General features: G+C 42.6%; 1 protein-coding gene across 6 annotated transcripts in view; it reads left to right on the top strand.

The window, feature by feature from the left end:
• The first annotated feature begins 8554 nt into the window (after window positions 1–8554).
• Window positions 8555–19676, top strand: part of ACER2 (alkaline ceramidase 2) — a 56404-nt gene continuing 45282 nt past the window's right edge. For all 6 annotated transcript variants that reach the window (XM_082401012.1, XM_082401010.1, XM_082401009.1 and 3 more), the window contains exons 1-3: window positions 8555–8816; window positions 16334–16448; window positions 17170–17311. In XM_082401012.1, the coding sequence (XP_082257138.1) occupies window positions 8709–8816; window positions 16334–16448; window positions 17170–17311 (365 nt within the window). In that variant the 5' untranslated portion in view covers window positions 8555–8708. The remainder of the gene's footprint in view (window positions 8817–16333; window positions 16449–17169; window positions 17312–19676) is intronic.

Raw genomic sequence — 19676 nt, 5'->3', positions numbered from 1 at the left:
CATATCGATAATTACCTTAAATGTAAATGGATTAAATGCTCCCACCAAAAGACACAGACTGGCTGAATGGATACAAAAACAAGACCCATATATATGCTGTCTACAAGAGACCCACTTCAGACCTAGAGACACATACAGACTGAAAGTGAGGGGATGGAAAAAGATATTCCATGCAAATGGAAATCAAAAGAAAGCTGGAGTAGCAATTCTCATATCAGACAAAATAGACTTTAAAATAAAGACTATTACAAGAGACAAAGAAGGACACTATATAATGATCAAGGGATCGATCCAAGAGGAAGGTATAACAATTGTAAATATTTATGCACCCAACATAGGAGCACCTCAATACATAAGGCAAATACTAACAGCCATAAAAGGGGAAATCGACAGCAACACAATCATAGTGGGGGACTTTAACACCCCACTTTCACCAGTGGACAGATCATCCAAAATGAAAATAAATAAGGAAACACAAGCTTTAAATGATACATTAAACAAGATGGACTTAATTGATATTTATAGGACATTCCACCCAAAAACAACAGAATACACATTTTTCTCAAGCGCTCATGGAACATTCTCCAGGATAGATCATTTCTTGGGTCACAAATCAAGCCTTGGTAATTTTAAGAAAATTGAAATCGTATCAAGTATCTTTTCCGACCACAAAGCTATGAGACTAGATATCAATTACAGGAAAAGATCTGTAAAAAATACAAACACATGGAGGCTACACAATACACTACTTAATAACGAAGTGATCACTGAAGAAATCAAAGGGGAAATCAAAAAATACCTAGAAACAAATGACAATGGAGACACGACGACCCAAAACCTATGGGATGCAGCAAAAGCAGTTCTAAGAGGGAACTTTTAGCAATACAAGCCTACATCAAGAAACAGGAAACATCTCGAATAAACAACATAACCTTGCACCTAAAGCAATTAGAGAAAGAAGAGCAAAAAAACCCCAAAGCTAGCAGAAGGAAAGAAATCATAAAGATCAGATCAGAAATAAATGAAAAAGAAATGAAGGAAACAATAGCAAAAATCAATGAAACTAAAAGCTGGTTCTTCGAGAAGATAAACAAAATTGATAAACCATTAGCCAGACTCATCAAGAGAAAAAGGGAGACGACTCAAATCAATAGAATTAGAAATGAAAAAGGAGAAGTAACCACTGACACTGCAGAAATACAAACGATCATGAGAGATTACTACAAGCAACTCTATGCCAATAAAATGGACAACCTGGAAGAAATGGACAAATTCTTAGAAATGCACAAACTGCCGAGACTGAACCAGGAAGAAATAGAAAATATGAACGACCAATCACAAGCACTGAAATTGAAACTGTGATTAAAAATCTTCCAACAAACAAAAGCCCAGGACCAGATGGCTTCACAGGTGAATTCTATCAAACATTTAGAGAAGAGCTAACACCTATCCTTCTCAAACTCTTCCAAAATATTGCAGAGGGAGGAACACTCCCCAACTCATTCTACGAGGCCACCATCACCCTGATACCAAAACCAGACAAAGATGTCACAAAGAAAGAAAACTACAGGCCAATATCACTGATGAACATAGATGCAAAAATCCTCAACAAAATACTAGCAAACAGAATCCAACAGCACATTAAAAGGATTATACACCATGATCAAGTGGGGTTTATTCCAGGAATGCAAGGATTCTTCAATATACGCAAATCAATCAACGTGATACATCATATTAACAAATTGAAGGAGAAAAACCATATGATCATCTCAATAGATGCAGAGAAAGCTTTCGACAAAATTCAACACCCATTTATGATAAAAGCCCTGCAGAAAGTAGGCATAGAGGGAACTTTCCTCAACATAATAAAGGCCATATATGACAAACCCACAGCCAACATTGTCCTCAATGGTGAAAAACTGGAACCATTTCCACTAAGATCAGGAACAAGACAAGGTTGCCCACTCTCACCACTATTATTCAACATAGTTTTGGAAGTGTTAGCCACAGCAATCAGAGAAGAAAAAGAAATAAAAGGAATCCAAATCGGAAAAGAAGAAGTAAAGCTGTCACTGTTTGCAGATGACATGATACTATACATAGAGAATCCTAAAGAGGCTACCAGAAAACTACTAGAGCTAATCAATGAATTTGGTAAAGTAGCAGGATACAAAATTAATGCACAGAAATCTCTTGCATTCCTATATACTAATGATGAAAAATCTGAAAGTGAAATTAAGAAAACACTCCCATTTACCATTGCAACAAAAAGAATAAAATATCTAGGAATAAACCTACCTAAGGAGACAAAAGACCTGTATGCAGAAAATTATAGGACACTGATGAAAGAAATTAAAGATGATACAAATAGATGGAGAGATATACCATGTTCTTGGATTGGAAGAATCAACATTGTGAAAATGACTCTACTACCCAAAGCAATCTACAGATTCAATGCAATCCCTATCAAACTACCACTGGCATTTTTCACAGAACTAGAACAAAAAATTTCACAATTTGTATGGAGACACAAAAGACCCCAAATAGCCAAAGCAATCTTGAGAACGAAAAATGGAGCTGGAGGAGTCAGGCTCCCTGACTTCAGACTATATTACAAAGCTACAGTAATCAAGACAGTTTGGTACTGGCACAAAAACAGAAACATAGATCAATGGAATAGGATAGAAAGCCCAGAGATAAACCCACGCACATATGGTCACCTTATCTTCGATAAAGGAGGCAAACATATACAGTGGAGAAAAGACAGCCTCTTCAATAAGTGGTGCTGGGAAAATTGGACAGGTACATGTAAAAGTATGAAATTAGAACACTCCCTGACACCATACACAAAAATAAACTCAAAATGGATTAAAGAGCTAAGTGTAAGTCCAGACACTATCAAACTCTTAGAGGAAAACATAGGCAGAACACTCTATGACATACATCACAGCAAGATTCTTTTTGACCCAGCCCCTAGAGAAATGGAAATAAAAACACAAATAAACAAATGGGACCTAATGAAACTTAAAAGCTTTTGCACAGCAAAGGAAACCATAAACAAGACCAAAAGACAACCCTCAGAATGGGAGAAAATATTTGCAAATGAAGCAACTGACAAAGGATTAATCTCCAAGATTTACAAGCAGCTCATGCAGCTCAATAACAAAAAAACAAACAACCCAATCCAAAAATGGGCAGAAGACCTAAATAGACATTTCTCCAAAGAAGATATACAGATTGCCAACAGACACATGAAAGTATGCTCAACATCCTTAATCATGAGAGAAATGCAAATCAAAACTACAATGAGATATCATCTCATACCGGTCAGAATGGCCATCATCAAAAAATCTAGAAACAATAAATGCTGGAGAGGGTGTGGAGGAAAGGGAACCCTCTTGCACTGTTGGTGGGAATGTAAATTGATACAGCCACTATGGAGAACAGTATGGAGGTTCCTTAAAAAACTAAAAATAGAACTACCATACGACCCAGCAATCCCAATACTGGGCATATACCCTGAGAAAACCATAGTTCAAAAAGAGTCATGTACCACAATGTTCATTGCAGCTCTATTTACAATAGCCAGGACATGGAAGCAACCTAAGTGTCCATCATCTGATGAATGGATAAAGAAGATGTGGCACATATATAAAATGGAATATTACTCAGCCGTAAAAAGAAATGAAATGGAGGTATTTGTAATGAGGTGGATGGAGTTAGAGTCTGTCATACAGAGTGAAGTAAGTCAGAAAGAGAAAAACAAATACAGTATGCTAACACATATATATGGAATCTAAGAAAAAAAAAAAAAAGGTCATGAAGAACCTAGTGGCAAGACGGGAATAAAGACACAGACCTACTAGAGAATGGACTTGAGGATCTGGGGAGGGGAAGGGGTGAGATGTGACAGGGTGAGAGAGTGTCATGGACATATATACACTACCAAATGTAAAATAGATAGCTAGTGGGAAGCAGCCGCATAGCACAGGGAGATCAGCTCGGTGCTTTGTGACCACCTAGAGGGGTGGGATAGGGAGGGTGGGAGGGAGGGAGATGCAGGAGGGAAGAGATATGGGAACGTATGTGTATGTATGGCTGATTCACTTTGTTATGAAGCAAAAACTAACACACCATTGTAAAGCAATTATACTCCAATAAAAAATTTTAAAAAAAAAGTTATAAATTCTGTAAAAATAGAAGATGCTGGCATCCCGGCTTCCCTGCAAGGGTAGTTCTCCAAAACTGCTCTCTCCTAGATCTCTATCACTGACTCATCTTTAGACCAAAAGCACCAGAAGCAAAGTCATCGTCAGAACTCAGCAGCGCCTTGTTCTCTGCTGTCACCCCCCCATCCTTACCCCAACTCTCCCCAAGCTCTTTTTACTCCAGGTATCAGATTTTGTATTAAACCATTAATGGTAGTTGCTAACGCAACATACTCTTAATATAAGTCCATTTCAAAATTAACATCATGGGGCTTCCCTGGTGACGCAGGGGCTAAGAATCCGCCTGCCAGTGTAGGAGACATGGGTTCGAGCCCTAGTCCGGGAGGATCCCACATGCCGCGGAGCAACTAAGCCCGTGTGCCACAACTACTGAGCCTGCGCTCTAGAGCCCACGAACCACAACTACTGAGCCTGTGTGCCACAACTACTGAAGCCCGCGCGCCTAGAGCCCGTGCTCCACGACAAGAGAAGCCACTGCAATGAGAAGCCTGCGCACCGCAACGAAGAGTATCCCCTGCTCGCCGCAACTAGAGAAAGCTCACGTGCAGCAATGAAGACCCAACGCAGCCAAAAAAAAAAAATTAAATAAATAAATTTATATAAAAAAATCAACATCATGACCTATCATTAGGTAATTGACTAAGGTTATATTCATTGAAAAAATGTTAGCAATGGAGAGAGTGGATGAAAACATCAGAAAACTGTTAAAACGCTTCCAAGAAGACCAACACAGGCATATTTGGAGTAATGTAACTTGCATCCTTCACTCTGCTCACCAATGGCTTTTGGCTTGAGCACTGTCTCTCTGTTCAGTTTTAATTAGACAGAACCCAAGGGGTCAGCTTTGATTTTGAAACAGAACTGTCACCGACAATAAGAGTTCCCGTATAGGAGGAAAACTCCCTATCATTCTCTTAGCAGGGCTTGGAGAGAAGAATGAATAATATCCAGCAAATTCCAAATTTCACTGATGTTAAAACTCACACTGTCTTGCATTGTAACATCTCTGAATTTCAGGTTCATCTTACAATGAAAGGCATTTTATAATCATGGTTGGTCAGGTGACAGCTGAGATGTTTTGTCACTGCCTGAACACACACAAACTCAGTGGTTATTCCTGGTGGGATGACTTGGCAAGAGTAATCTCCATGTTTCCGTCAACAAGTTGTATAAGGACCATCTGGAAAAGAAACATGCTGCCTGTTGTCTGAAAACCTTCTGTTGACACCTTCAGGTAAGATCAAGAATGTGCCAGCATTAAAAGGTGTACATGAGATGTTAGTGGTTTGAAGGCAAACAATAGTGAAGTACTCTTTAAAATGCTGCATCACCAGCACCTGGTAATTACGGACATCAACAATTTTGAGTCAAAAAATGATTCAGAAGAATAGAGATTCTGTGTGTGAAGAGACTATAGGAGTTCCTTAATGAATTTATTTTGCTTATATTTTCCTTTTTGTGTGGGCACAAGAATGAGGTATAACGATGTATGTCTACGTCTAAAAGCTCTCACTCAATAAATATTTTAAAATTCTAAATGATAAAAAAATCTTTTACAAATGATTTAATTGGGAGTATCTTTCTTTTTAATAGCAGCTCTTAACATTTTTGATCTGAGGACTCTAATACTCAAAAATTAAGGAATATAAAGAACTTTTGTTTATGTAGTAATATCTATCAATATTTACCATATTAGAAATTTACACAGACTTATTTTTTATTGAAGTATAGTTGATTTACAATGTTGTGTGGGTTTCAGGTATACAGCAAAGTGATTCGGATATATATATTCTTTTTCCGATTTTTTTCCCTTATAGATTATTACAATATATTGAGTATAGTTTCCTGTGCTATACAGTAGGTCCTTGTTGGTTATCTATTTTATATTTAGTAGTGAGTATATGTTAATCTCAAACTCCTAATTTCCCTCTAATAATCCCTCTCCCCCCTTTCCCCTTTGGTAACCATAATTTTGTTTTCTATGTCTGTAAGTCTATTTCTGTTTTGTAAATAAGTTTATTTGTATCTTTTTTTTTTTAGATTCCACATATAAGTGATGTCATATGATATTTGCTTTTCTCTATCTGGCTTCACTTAGCATGATAATCTCTAGGTGTATCCATGTTGCTGCAAATGGCATTATGTCATTCTTTTTTATGGCTGAGTAATATTCCATCGTGTCTATACATCACATCTTCTTTATCCATTCATCTGTCGATGGACATTTAGGTTGCTTCCATGTCCTGGCTATTGTAGATAGTGCTGCAATGAACATTGGGGTGCATGTGTCTTTTATAGTTTTCTCTAGGTATATGCCCAGGAGTGGGACTGCTGGGTCATATGGTAGTTCTATTTTTAGTCTTTTAAGGAACATCCATACCGTTCTCCATAGTGGCTGCACCAACTTACATTCCTTTTTCTCCACACCCTACACAGAGACTTTTAATACTGAAGAATACACAAGTACATGTTCCATTAGCTATCAGAGAGATAATGCCATCACACAACACATAGCCTCTGAAAAACTTCAGTGTACACTGGTGAGAGAATGAGAGCAAAAAGGGCAGATAATGTCATAGTGTTAAGAGGAAGTGAGCTTTGACCTGAAAGTGATCTCACACTCTGAGAGCCACTGGCATATGAAATGATGGTGTGTTTTACACCAGCAGAATTAATGAATATGAACACATTTCCACCTAAAATATTAGAAGGAGTAAAACCTTAACATGGAGAACTATTGTTGGGCAGTTGGTGTAGCACTGTGAGACACTGAGAAATTAACTGATGTACTTTTCTTTTGTGTCTGTGGGAAACGTTTTCTTCCTCCCACTTCAGCGGCCAGCTCACACTGGGTATCCTACAGGTCTGGGTAATTCTGACCTTAAGAGAAGGTCATTGGGTCCTGAATTTCAGGACACAGTGGAACTGGCTGTTTAGGAAGAGGACAGAATAGGAGTTGGGACAAAGTTGAAAGGAGGAGTGTGGTCTGGCTCTGGGGGGAGAAAGCTGGATTTCCTGGAGACTAGGAGAGGAGTGGGCCTTGCAGTTTCTGCCGGTGATGGAGAGCTGGAAAGACAAGTGATTGTCTGTGCAGGTACCTGTGGAAGAAGGACACTGGGGGCATAAGGCATTGGAACACCAGCCAGGGTCCAAGGGGACTGTCAAGCCAGAGGGAGGTCAGCCTCTGGGCAGGTTCTGGCCTTCCGGGTACCATGACGGCTGGAGCAAAGAGATCCTAGTGACAGTCACCTGACCAGGGCCTATTCTGCCACTGCCATCTTGACCTGGAATCCTAGAACTGCCCAAGGAAGAAGGACCAGAGCTATGACCAAAACTAAAATGACAGGCTTTCTCTTTCTTCAGGAATCGCTGGAACCAGATTAGCTTTGGTTTAGAAACTACAGAATAGTTACAGCAGCAAAAGCAAAGCAGTGATGAGCAGATCTGAGATCATGCTGAATTTGATTTCTAGCCCTGACACTTACTAGCTGGAATGGCATTGCTGATAGAACCCACTTCGCAGGATCCCCTCTGGGAGCACTAAGTGAGTGACACACTCGGAAGCTCTTCAAACAGCGCCTGGCACATAGTAAGTGCAATATACCTGTCATCATCTCTTGTACCTGGAATGTTCTGGAGGTGTCATACCAGCCACACTGCATCTTTTGGGGACTGGGATAGCTGAAGTTTGACCCTATGTGTAAATGAGGACTACATTCTAACACTGGAGTCCACGGGACCGAGGGCAGGAAAGTATTCAAAACTGCAGAAGCGCTCTACCCAGGTGTGGGTGGCAGAGGCTGTGTGGGAGAGTCCTCGGCTCCACTCCAGACCCCAAGGTCTTCCTGCCTTAGCCCAACGCACCAAGCAAGCCGGAGGGACTGAGGGCTTTTCTCGGCCATGAGTGCAGGCGTGCCACATGCGCTCAGACATGTTCCTCCGACATGCAGGCAAGTCCGAGCAAAGGCTGCCACGATTTCGTAGGGGCCGGGTCCTCCTGGGTTTCTTAATTTCTGGGTTTTCAAATTTTTGCCAGGGCGGGCTCTGGCGCTCTTTGCGCAACTGGGGTAGGGGGCGCCTGCAAGTCTGAGCCGCAAGGTGGGCGTGGGCAGGCCCGTCAAGGCCTTTGCCACCTGCTGGCAACAGACGCGTCCAGAGGTGGGGGTAGGAGGAGACAGGTCCCCTCCCGCCAGTCTCCCCTGCCCCGCGCACCCCGCCTCCGGGGTGGGCGTGGCCGGGGGCTCAAGGTCCCGCGGGCTCCCCCAGGGGGCGGAGCCGAGGGAGGGGTCTGCGAGCCAGTCACGTCCTACGCGGCAGAGCGGAGCCCTGAGAGGCCGGCCCGGGAGGCGCCACATCCGGCGGCTGTCCCGTGGTGCATAAAGCCGCCGCCGCTGCTGCCACCACCGCCGTTGGTTTCCAGCAGCAGCTCTGGCCTCCTCTCGGCTGCGGGAGCAGCTGCTCCAATGCCCCAGAGCGGCCATGAGCTCCCCGCACTGGTGGGACCAGCTGCGGGCTGGCAGCTCGGAAGTGGACTGGTGCGAGGACAACTACACCATCGTGCCTGCCATCGCCGAGTTCTACAACACGGTGCGGAGTGCGGGAGTGGGGATGGCAGCCGGGCTCGTGGGAGGGGGCTGTCCCCAAGCGCCGCCGCGCCTGGAGCCTGGACCTGGGTCTGTGCGTGCATCTGGGGCATTTTCGCTCCCGGGCCAGAGTCGACCCACGCCCCCTCCCCTGCGCGCCTTCCAGTTCTCCATCTGTCCTCCTCTCCTGTCCCTATCGCCGACATCTGGGCTCATCCTCCTCCTCTAGTCATTTCTTTCTGATGGCGCTATTGTCTTGTTTTGTCCTCACCTGTCCCGGAGCCAGTGCTCCGTGTCAGCCCATTCTTCCAGTTTGGGTCATTGGGGGCGGTGAACCCACCAGGACTACTCCCTTAGTCCCTTAGGATCTCTGTGGCGTGACGCACTTGGGTCGCATTGTGCGTTTTTGCCCTGAGCACCTGCTCTAGGAGTCCGGGGAAACGGGGAGACCTCCCGGCAGGTCTCTGGGGCGGGGCCCACTCCGAAGGTTGGCCCCGCCCCAAGCGTACACCAATAATAGGTCGAGTTCCTTTGGGCCAGAATCAGGTTAACTGCTACGAGTTCTTATTTCCTTGCCTTTAGTACAGAGTTTCACACCAGCCCCAAGTTCAGCTCCCCCAGGCCTGTGCATTCTTCAGTTATTAAGCCTGGGAAGTGAAAGGGAAATTTGGGAGGGATCGTGTGCGTGTTTTCTGGACTTGCCTAGGTCTCTAGATGTGGGCAAGACGAAACTTCCCCACTGCAGAATCCTGTGTGCTTTTAGTCTTTGTGGGAGGGAAAGCCTGCAGTTGGGAAGGAAATGCCTCTTCTTTTTGCTATGCCCATGCCTCAGGATTCTGGTACCAAAATGTGAGACTTTGCATGGTCATTTCTGTGGCTTTTCATTTCACTGCCCTAACATGGAAAACAGGAACTCCCGGTTTAAGAGTCGCTGTGAATTTGAGGCTGTTCTTTAGGATTTCCCCCTTAGATTTGCTGGAGAGAATGTTCTTGACTTGAGTCAAATACTTCTTGCCTGGAAGGATCTCCCATGAGCTAGTCCCTGTCCTATTCATTGATGAGGAAACTGAGCTCTCCCCAGGGGAGCTGCTCTGCGCACATTTCTGGCATGGCTGGGGCCACAATCCAGAGCCTGCACTCTCCCTCCCCTTAGGGCTGAAATCCATTGCTGCCCTCCCAGCAAACGTTCCTCCTTTTTTTTATGACCGGATTAATTCCTCAAGGAAACCTGGCCCTCTGCTGCCCCTAGACGCTGTGACGGATGCAGTCAGTGGAGGTGGCCACCCTTCACCTATTGTACAACCTGTTTCAGAGCATGCTATCAGGTGTGGGCAGGTGCCTTCAGGGGATGAACTGGAGCAGGGCTGGGTGCTTTCAACGGCAGTAACTCAGTTTCTCCACTTGTAAGTGAAGAGTACTACTAAGGATTTCACCAGAGTTAAAGAAGAAATGACAGCTTGGGGACAGGTTCTCACACACCCAGCAAGGTAATTATCTGTGGAGTCTGAGGCCAGCAGAGTCAGGCCTGGTTATTTGGCGAAAAATGTTAGTGTATAGCTGCTCTGAGTCTGCCTTTAAAAGCCCCAGAGTGCTGGATGAGGGGGAGAGCTTATTTTGTCTTAACTTTTAATCTAGTCCCATTGGAGCTGTTTCGTAGTGAGTGCCAAAGTCTTTTTTAGAAATGAGCTGTTGATCTTCAGCTGCAGTGTCTGTGGCTGATTAGCTCTGCTGGTCTGCCTGGCAAACCTAATTCTTTGGAATACTTGTAAACCGCAGAATTTGCTTTAGCAAAGTGGAGAGATTGAGGGTCTCAGAGAAGTAGTTGGCCATCAAACTTCGTAGAGTGTCAATCCAAAGAGTTTACCAAAAAAACGTTTCCTCCTCTTCTTCTCACGTCCTAGTTATCCTCTGATCCTCATCATAGGACAAACCCATGCTTATCTTACGCCTGTATTAAGGAAGACATCGAGCTGTTACTTGGTGACAAACATCTCATTAAATCCTCATAGCAAGGCAGCAAGCCTAATTATCCACTTTACAAGAAAATAATAATCATTACTCATTTTGAGAAAAAAATTAAAGGAATAAAGATGTAAAATAAGGAGAAGACTGGGAGGGGGATCTAGAACCGTCTTAATGGAGCTTGGCAATAGCACATCACTACTGCAACTTCAGTTACTCCTGGCTACCACTAGTTGTTCGCTATGTGTTGAAGCTCTGCTGGGTACTCTACAGTCACCCTCAGCAGTGGGTGCTATTTATTACATCCGCTTCATGAAGGGGGAAACTGGGGTCTAGATAGATTTTGCAACTTGCTAAGGTCAAGAAAATGGCAGAACTAGAGTTAGAACTTGGACGGTCCATTTGATCCTACTAAAATACTGCTCTTGCAGATGCAAATGCCGTTGTAGCTACTTTAGATTTATTTATTTAGCATGGTACAGGTATTTATTGTTCAGTCGTTCTTTAACTTAAAACTCCTGCATTGGGACCATTTGATCTCTAGGCTAATCATGGTGTTTGATATGGGGAAAAAAGTTTTGTTTAAAGTAGTTTTTTTTTTTTTTTTTTTTTGTCCGTGCCGTGTGGCATGCGGGATCTTGGTTCCCCAACCAGGGATTGAACCTGGGCCCCCTGCAATGGAAGTACAGTCTTAACCACTGGACCACCAGGGAAGTCCCTTAAAGTAGTTTTTTGTTATTGTTGTTTATTATAAAAGTAACAACATGATCATGGTAAAAAAAAAATCAGAGTATGCAAGTTATAAAGCAAAAAATACCCTTCTGTATCTTTTCAGACATTTTATAAGCATGCAAAAAACACGTGTATTTGTGTAAACATAAAAGATATGTGTGCAACGTGTATATACACACCACAACCCAATTGAGATCATACTACAGAAACTCTTCTGCACCTTGGTTTTTTCCCCTCAATTTGTCTTGGAGATAATCCCATATTGGATCATATAGAATTATCTTCCTCTTCACAATGTCTATACAGTATTCCATTTAATGGATTGACCATAATTTATTAAACCAGTCAATTCATTAGGTGGACATTTAAGGCAGTTTCTGTTTATTGTTTTCATTTTGGTTTCTGAACAGTGATGCAATGAATATCCTCAAATAGGCATCTGGATGTACTTTTCCAAGTACTAATTCTAGATGGGAAATTGCTGTGTGGAGGGGAGTATTTACTTCAAAGGCTAATAATTGTTGCTTAATGGTCCACCAGAGAGAGTACTCTGATCTGTGTTCCCACTGGTGATGCTCCCACAGAGCATTTTGCTTTTGGTCCCCGCAAATCTCCATTGCCTCAAATTTTGTCATTGTTCTTTGCATCAGCCAAGCCCAAATATCTCTTCCAAGAACACATCATGCCCTTACACAGTCTTTTACTTTTGCACATTTTGTACTGTTTCTTCTAAATACAAGTTTTATTGAATTGAGTTCCTTTTTATGTTTTAAGTTTTAAGGCCCAGTCACACTAAAGAGAAAGACTCCAGACCTAGTAGCTTTGGAGAAAAGGGGGGTATGCCTTTTAATCACCGAGCTTGGCCTTTGGGAATTCTGTTGGGGACTCAAGGGGACAGAAGGAAATCAACTGGTGCTGAAAAAAAGTCTTGAAGCAAAATATATGCCTAAAATCAGTCCATGATCTGTCACCTCTCCTAATCAGCTCTGCCCCCAATCATCAAGTTAAGTAGAGTTCTCTTTATATGCCAAAGCCCACATCCCACTATCTGTAGGGCAGAGTTATCCATCAGTCAGTCTATCAGTCTCTCCATCCATCCATCCATCCATCCACCCACCCATTTGCTGGGCAACTGTGTGCCTATCACAGAGACCAGACCTGCAAACAGTCATCTGGGTGGTGAGGACCATAGGAGAGGTATGTACAAGTCACTGAGGTGTTATTAGTACTCTGCTGGGGGTTGGTGTACTGTGGAGGTGGGGTGGGGGATTGCGCAGGAAGGCTTCTGAGTCAGGTGACCAACTTGTCCTGGTTTGCCTGGGACTTGCCCATTTTTAAAACTGAAAGTCCCACGTCCTGGAAACCCTCCTCAGTGCTAGTCATACCAGGACAGTTGGTCATTCCAGAGACAGAAATGGAGCAATGGAATGGATAGTTAGGAATCTGCTTACGATTAAGATACATAGACAGCCTACTCAGCCAGGGTAATGCCCCTAGCTGTTTATGAACTTGCTGTTCAGAAAAACTTACAGCCTGTTGCTTTGTCAGTATTTACGCTCTGTCTGGGAAAGTGCACAATCACATGCGTCAGGATGAGATTGCAGTGTGTTCCTGAGATTATTTTGGTACAAGTGGCTGGTAGGAATTCATAGAATGAGGAACTTTCTAAGGAAATAATAAATTTTAAAATTGTGGTTTCCTTTTAATTAAAAAAAAAAAATCTGTTCTGCAGGCATTGAACAAACCAATTCTCCAAAGGATAATCCAACAATAGGCTTTAAAAAATACCCCTTGGCTGAACTATTCAACTTTAGTGAGCCACAAACTTTGAGGGGAAGTTTCATTTCTCAGTAGACATGGAGCCATTGAATCTGTCTTTCAACAAATGAATCTTTTACCAACGACTTGCTTGCTTTTCCGTATTTCTTTAGGAGTTCCTTCCTCTTTTTGTCTTGGGGAGCGTCTCCCTCTAATTTGGTCTTTTCCTTTTCATAGATTGATGTCTTTTTTTTTTTTTTTAATTGAAAAAAAAAATTTTGGCCGTACCATGCAGCATGCAGGATCTTAGTTCCCTGACCAGGGATCAAACTCGCCCCCTCTGCACTGGAAGGGCGAACGAAGTCTTAACCACTGGACCGCCAGGGAAGTCCCCATAGATTGATGTCTTTAAAAAGCGTGGTGGAGACCAGCAGGCACTGGTAGATGGGCTGTGCAGAAGCAATAATGTGATTTCAGTGTTATTTGGGACTGTTAAAATGGTGCTTCTAAATTGAACTCCCTAATATGGGCATTAAAAATATTTGAGGTATCATAATTTTACTGCAGGTGTAATAAACGACCTCATGTTTTTGTGACTAGTGTGTAAATACATTTAAAGGTTATTACTGTATACATTGCTAGTGGTAACATAGATTGAAAAAGTCTTTTAAGGAGCAGCTTGGCCATAGATAGTTGCACCTGGCTGAAGCAAAGGAGATTGAGAGAACTTGAGGCAATAAACATATACAGTTGGCCCTCTGTATCCATGGTTCTGTATCTGTGGATTCAATCAATTGTGGATTGAAAATATTTGAAAAAAAAATTCCAGAAAGTTCCAGAAAGCAAAAGTTGAATTGCTGTACACTGGCAACTATTTACATAGCATTTACATTGTGTTTACAACTTTAAAAAAAAAAATTATTTTTATTTATTTTTATTTGGTTGCGCCAGGTCTGAGTTGCAGCAGGCAGGCTCCTTAGTTGTGGCTCGCCAGCTCCTTAGTTGTGGCATGCATGTGGGATCTAGTTCCCTGACCAGGGATCAAACCCGGGCCCCTTGCACTGAGAGCGTGGAGTCTTAACCACTGCACCACCAGGGAAATCCCTGTATTTACAACTATTTACATAGCATTTACACTGTATTAGGTATTATACATAATCTAGAGATGATTTAAAGTATACAGGAGGATGTGTGTATGTTATATGCAAATATTATGCCATTTTATATAAAGAGACCTGAGCATCCAGGTGAGTTTGGTATCTGAGGGGGTCCTGGAACCAATCCCCCATGGATACTGAGGGACGACTGTACTGGGGTAAAAAGCTGTGTTATATTTATTCCCTGGCATTGGAGGTGGGGCTGCAAATTGGTGCGCCTCCCACTGGGGAATGGCTCAATAAACTGCTGCTGTCTGCAGCACTTACAGCAAGTGTGATAAAGCTCTATGAGCTAGGATGGAAAAGTTTGCAAGGCATATTGTCGAATGAGAAAAGGAAGTTGCAGAATGATAATATTGTAATATATGATATATATGTATTCACATAAATGCAAAGAAATTGAAGATTATGAATCTGAGAAGAGGGGATATCTCCAGGGAGGAGTATAGAAAGGAAGACTTTAGTTTTGTAATGTATTCTTTTTCTTACACGGAGAACACATTCATGTTACGTGAAAGGAGAAAGTTACTTATAGTATAACAATTCCATTTCCCTCCCTCTTCTCCCCTGTCACCTCCTTTTATTCCTCCTACTTCTATGTTTAACAAAAAGGAGAGCCGTGTTTAAATCACATAAAGGTCGTAGGTGCACAGTGTGTGATGCAATTCAGAATTTTTAGATGCCCATTGAGGCATGAAGCCAAGGAGGTCAGAATGTGGTTGGGTGGGTTGGAGGTGAAAAAACATCAGCTTGGGGCAGTGGAAGGAGTGGCTGGATGCTGGCCCCAGCTCTGTGGGTCACTGCCTCTCTGACTCTGGCCAGCCTGGGAGCCTTTCTGGGCCCTTAATTATATCCCCTTGTAAAGCAAATGATCTTTAAGATCTCTCATTTTAAACTCTTAAAGATCTCTGACTTTTTTTTTTTTTTTTAAGATCTCTGATTCTTTAAATGATTCCAAGGAAAGTTAAAGGCTGTGATAATACGTAGACCCTTGTCCTGATTCTTCCTTCTCTGCTTCTTAGTAAATAAATGAGAGTCGGCTATATTTCCAAGTCTGGAGACTGCATACCACCTGGGACAGCTGAGGCCATTTATCCAAACTCTCGCCCGGGGTCACCAGTAGCTCAGAGGGCTCCTAGGGGGGAAAGAGGAAAAGGTCCCCATCAGAATGGGCCGACTAGAACAAGGTACCCCCTTCTCCAGAAGGACGCAGCCCCACGAGGGATTTCAGTCTTGAACTTGAACCAAAGGCAGCAGCCTTGCTCCTATCGCACCCCTGACCAAAGGTCTTGTCCTCTCTTTATTTCTCTCCCACTCTGTCCTTCTCCCCTTTGTAAAGACTGTGTCATTCCCATCCCCTCTTGTTCCCAGATGGTGACAGAGGCGTGCGTTAGCTACTGTCGTTGCCAAATTCCTACCTGTACTACACCTCAAGTTCTGGAGTTTGCGATGCATTTTGTTTAGTTGTGATTTCCTTGGTCTGGACACGGGTTCGAGCCCTGGTCCGGGAAGATCCCACATGCCGTGGAGCAACTAAGCCCGTGCGCCACAACTACTGAGCCTGGGTGCCTAGAGCCCGTGCTCTGCAACAGCAGAAGCCACCACAATGAGAAACCCGCGCACCGCAAAGAAGAGTAGCCCCTACTCGCGGCAACTAGAGAAAGCCTGTGCACAGCAGCGAAGACCCAACACAGCCAAAAAAAAAAAGAGGCAGGAAGGAGCCCCCTAAAGGGTTATTAAAGAAGTTGTGAGTTTTTCTGGTTGTGCTTTTTTTTTTTTTTTTTTTTTGGTTAAAAAAAGATGTATGGCCGCATTCATCTCCATTTGCAAAGGACATACTGGGAACAAGCTGCTTTACTTTTTGCCCTTTTACTTAATATTCATCTTTTCGTTTTACATTTTCTCCCCCCAGATCAGCAACGTCTTGTTTTTCATTTTACCGCCCATCTGCATGTGCTTGTTTCGTCAATATGCAACATGCTTCAACAGTGGCATCTACTTAATATGGACTCTGTTAGTTGTAGTGGGTAAGTGGATTCGTTTGCGAGCATGGGCTGAAAGGGAGGAAATGGAATTCTGCACACTCCCTGACCCCTTTGAACATTATGTTTTGTAAACCAAAGTCATTCTGACGTCTTAGCAAACTTTTATGTTGTTTGCTAGATGCCAAAAGGAGGACTCTTTTGGGCTTGATAACAAGGTTGACTGTAGTTATCACAATTGCGCTTGAGAATTCATTTATGTAATAGCTATTGGTGTCGTGCCAGTGCAGTTTTCTGTGAACTTCTGAAGAAAGTCATGTGGAACAATTGAAGTCTGATGAAACTGTGGTTTCTAATGGACTAAAATAAAAGAAAACAAATTCTAGATGTTTGATCCTTCATTATTCTGGGAAATACTTGTATAATTTTCATTTCCTTCCACAGGCAGATTGGGAATTCTTAACAGTGAGAGAATGTTGACTTTTATTTACTGCCTGTTCCCATGAGGGCTTGGTGGATGAAGACAGAGTGTTTTTGTGCAGTTATTAAAGCTCTGATGTGCTGGTGTTTGGGCCCTTCTTCAAATCCTCTTTCTAGACTTGAAGTCTGCATGCCTAGGTGGTGTTTCTTCCTTCAGTTTCTTTTCTCAGAGAGATAGAGCGACCTGGTCATTGCTGTTTGTGAAAGGGCTATCCTTAAGCAGTGTATTGAATTTGTGAGTCTGTTCTTCTATGTGACCTTTTTTATTGGTTGTAATTGATTCTAGGAATTGGATCCGTCTACTTCCATGCAACCCTTAGTTTCCTGGGTCAGATGCTTGATGAACTTGCAATCCTTTGGGTTCTGATGTGTGCTCTGGCCATGTGGTTCCCCAGAAGGTATCTGCCAAAGATCTTTCGGAATGACAGGTAAGCTTGTACTAAATTTTTGCATTTACTACTAGGTGCAGTACCCAATATAACTATGTATTGGATTGGCCAAAAAGTTCGTTTGGGTTTTTCCATCTTACGGAAAAACCCGAATGAGCTTTTTGGCCAACCCAATATATATCAAGAAAAATCACAAAAGAAAAAAAAAAAAGGTCTTCCCTGGTGGTGCAGTGGTTAAGAATCCACCTGCCAATGCAGGGGACACAGGCTTGAGCCCTGGTCCGGGAAGATCCCACATACCATGGAGCAACTAAGCCCGTGCGCCACAACTACTGAGCCTGCACTCTAGAGCCCGCGAGCCACAACTACTGAAGCCCGCGCGCCCAGAGCCCGTGCTCTGCAACAAGAGAAGCCACCGCAATGAGAAGGCCGTGCACCGCAACGAAGAGTAGCCCCCACTCACCGCAACTAAAAGCCTGCACACAGCAACTAAGACCCAACGCAGCCAAAAATAAAATAAATTAGAAAAAAAAAGAAAAATCACACCCTATTGAGTCTAACCTAGTGATGAGCTTATCATATACTTATTTAATATCCACTGATTGTACTGTCAGACCAAAAACAAACTGCCAGATAAAAAAGGTAATTTTAATATGCTTGGGGAAGATGTTATCTGATATTAGGGACAAAAAGTCAAATATCCCCCTTATTGGTACTAGCAAAACTAGAAGGATTTTCAGTGGAGGAGAAAAGACTGAATGGTAGTTCAAAGACCTTTGATTTCCTGCTATAATATTTCCTGAGTCCCACCCAACTCCACTAGTTTTAAATGTTTACAGTAGAATCCACACTGAGGAACTGGTTCTTGGAGCTATAGATAATATTCAAATTGTGTCAGTATTGCTTCTGATGAGAGCTACACACCAACACACACACACACACAAACACACCCCTTCAAGCTGGAAATCCAGTATTTCAGGAAGGGATGCATTTTAATATCCATTGTGTTATTCTTATATGGTTATTTATCCAGTAAATATTTTTTGGACTTACTATTTACTATGAACTATTTACTATCAAGTTTTCTAGGCACTAGGATATAACAGCAAACAAAACAGCAACGTCTCTGCCCTTGATGAGCTTACACTGAAGTTGGGGAGATTATGAATCAACAAACAAACACAGAAATAATATTATGTTAGGGTGTGGTAGTGCTATGATGAAAAATGAAGCTGGTAAGGGGGTAGTGGTGACTTGGGGTGCTGATTTAGAGTTTGGTCAGAGAAGGTCTTTCTGAGGCACTCTTGTTAATATCTGAAGTAACAGAAGAGAGTCCGCATCATAAAGATGAGAAATTCTCCCAGAACTCATTACTCATACGTTTCTCTGTGCACACTGTTTTAAGATATATAGATAGATAGATATATAGATAGATAGATAGATAAACAATCCAAAAATATGGATTCAATCAAGCAAGCTGTGTGTGCCCAGGGAAGAGCTATACCAGGAAAATAAAAGAGTTCATTACAGTGTTCCTGGTACCCTGAGTGGGAATAGGAGCAATGCAGCTATTAGAGACGCAGGCAGTTCTCTATGGATGGAGGTGGAGGAGCGTCAATGAAACGTGCTGGCTGCAAAAAGCGCATTGTAGAACTGTGTGTGTAACACCCTAATTTTAGAATGAATGAAGCCTCTTTTTGAGTATATGTCTTTGTATATGCACAAACGTGCCTGGGAGGATGAGGACGGCAACTGCTACCATTGGCTATTCTTAGGAATTGGGGTGGAGAGAGAACTTTCACATTTACCTTTAATCTGTACTGTTTTACAATTTTTCTTTTTAAAAAGAGCACATGTTAATTTTTAATCCTAAAAAATGCATTATTAAATGAGGTAGGGAGAAAACATTATTTACTTATTTATTGGCCACACCACATGGCTTGCAGGATCTTAGTTACCCGACCAGGGATTGAACCTGGGCCCCGGCAGTGAAAGCACTGAGTCCTAACCACTGGACCACCAGGGAATCCCAAGAAAACATACTTTAAATGAATTAGCTGTACAGTCTTCATCCTGGGCAGCAGGATTTGAATTAAATAGTATTATCTCTAAATAACCATTGAGCAGATAGAAGTATCCTCAAGAGGTTACTTATCCAAAAATGAGAGAGAGAGAGAGAGAGAGAGCAGCTGTTTACAAGTAGAAACGAAAAGGAGGGTGTTCCTGGTCTTAGATGAAATACGTTCTCCATCGTGCTGAGACCTTCTCCAGAATAGAAACCGGAAATAGCCTAAGCCAACCTGCTGTGTTTCAGTTGTGTGTCTTGTTTCCTTGTTCAGCTTCAGGAGAATGACTGGGGGGTAATCAGAAAGCCTTGGGAGGTAGGGCAGGGGTGAGGGCAGGG

This window comes from Balaenoptera borealis (assembly GCF_965194805.1).
Source record: "Balaenoptera borealis genome assembly, chromosome: 8".
In the NCBI taxonomy this organism is placed as follows: Eukaryota; Metazoa; Chordata; class Mammalia; order Artiodactyla; family Balaenopteridae; genus Balaenoptera; species Balaenoptera borealis.
This window is presented reverse-complemented; position numbering and strand designations above follow the sequence as displayed.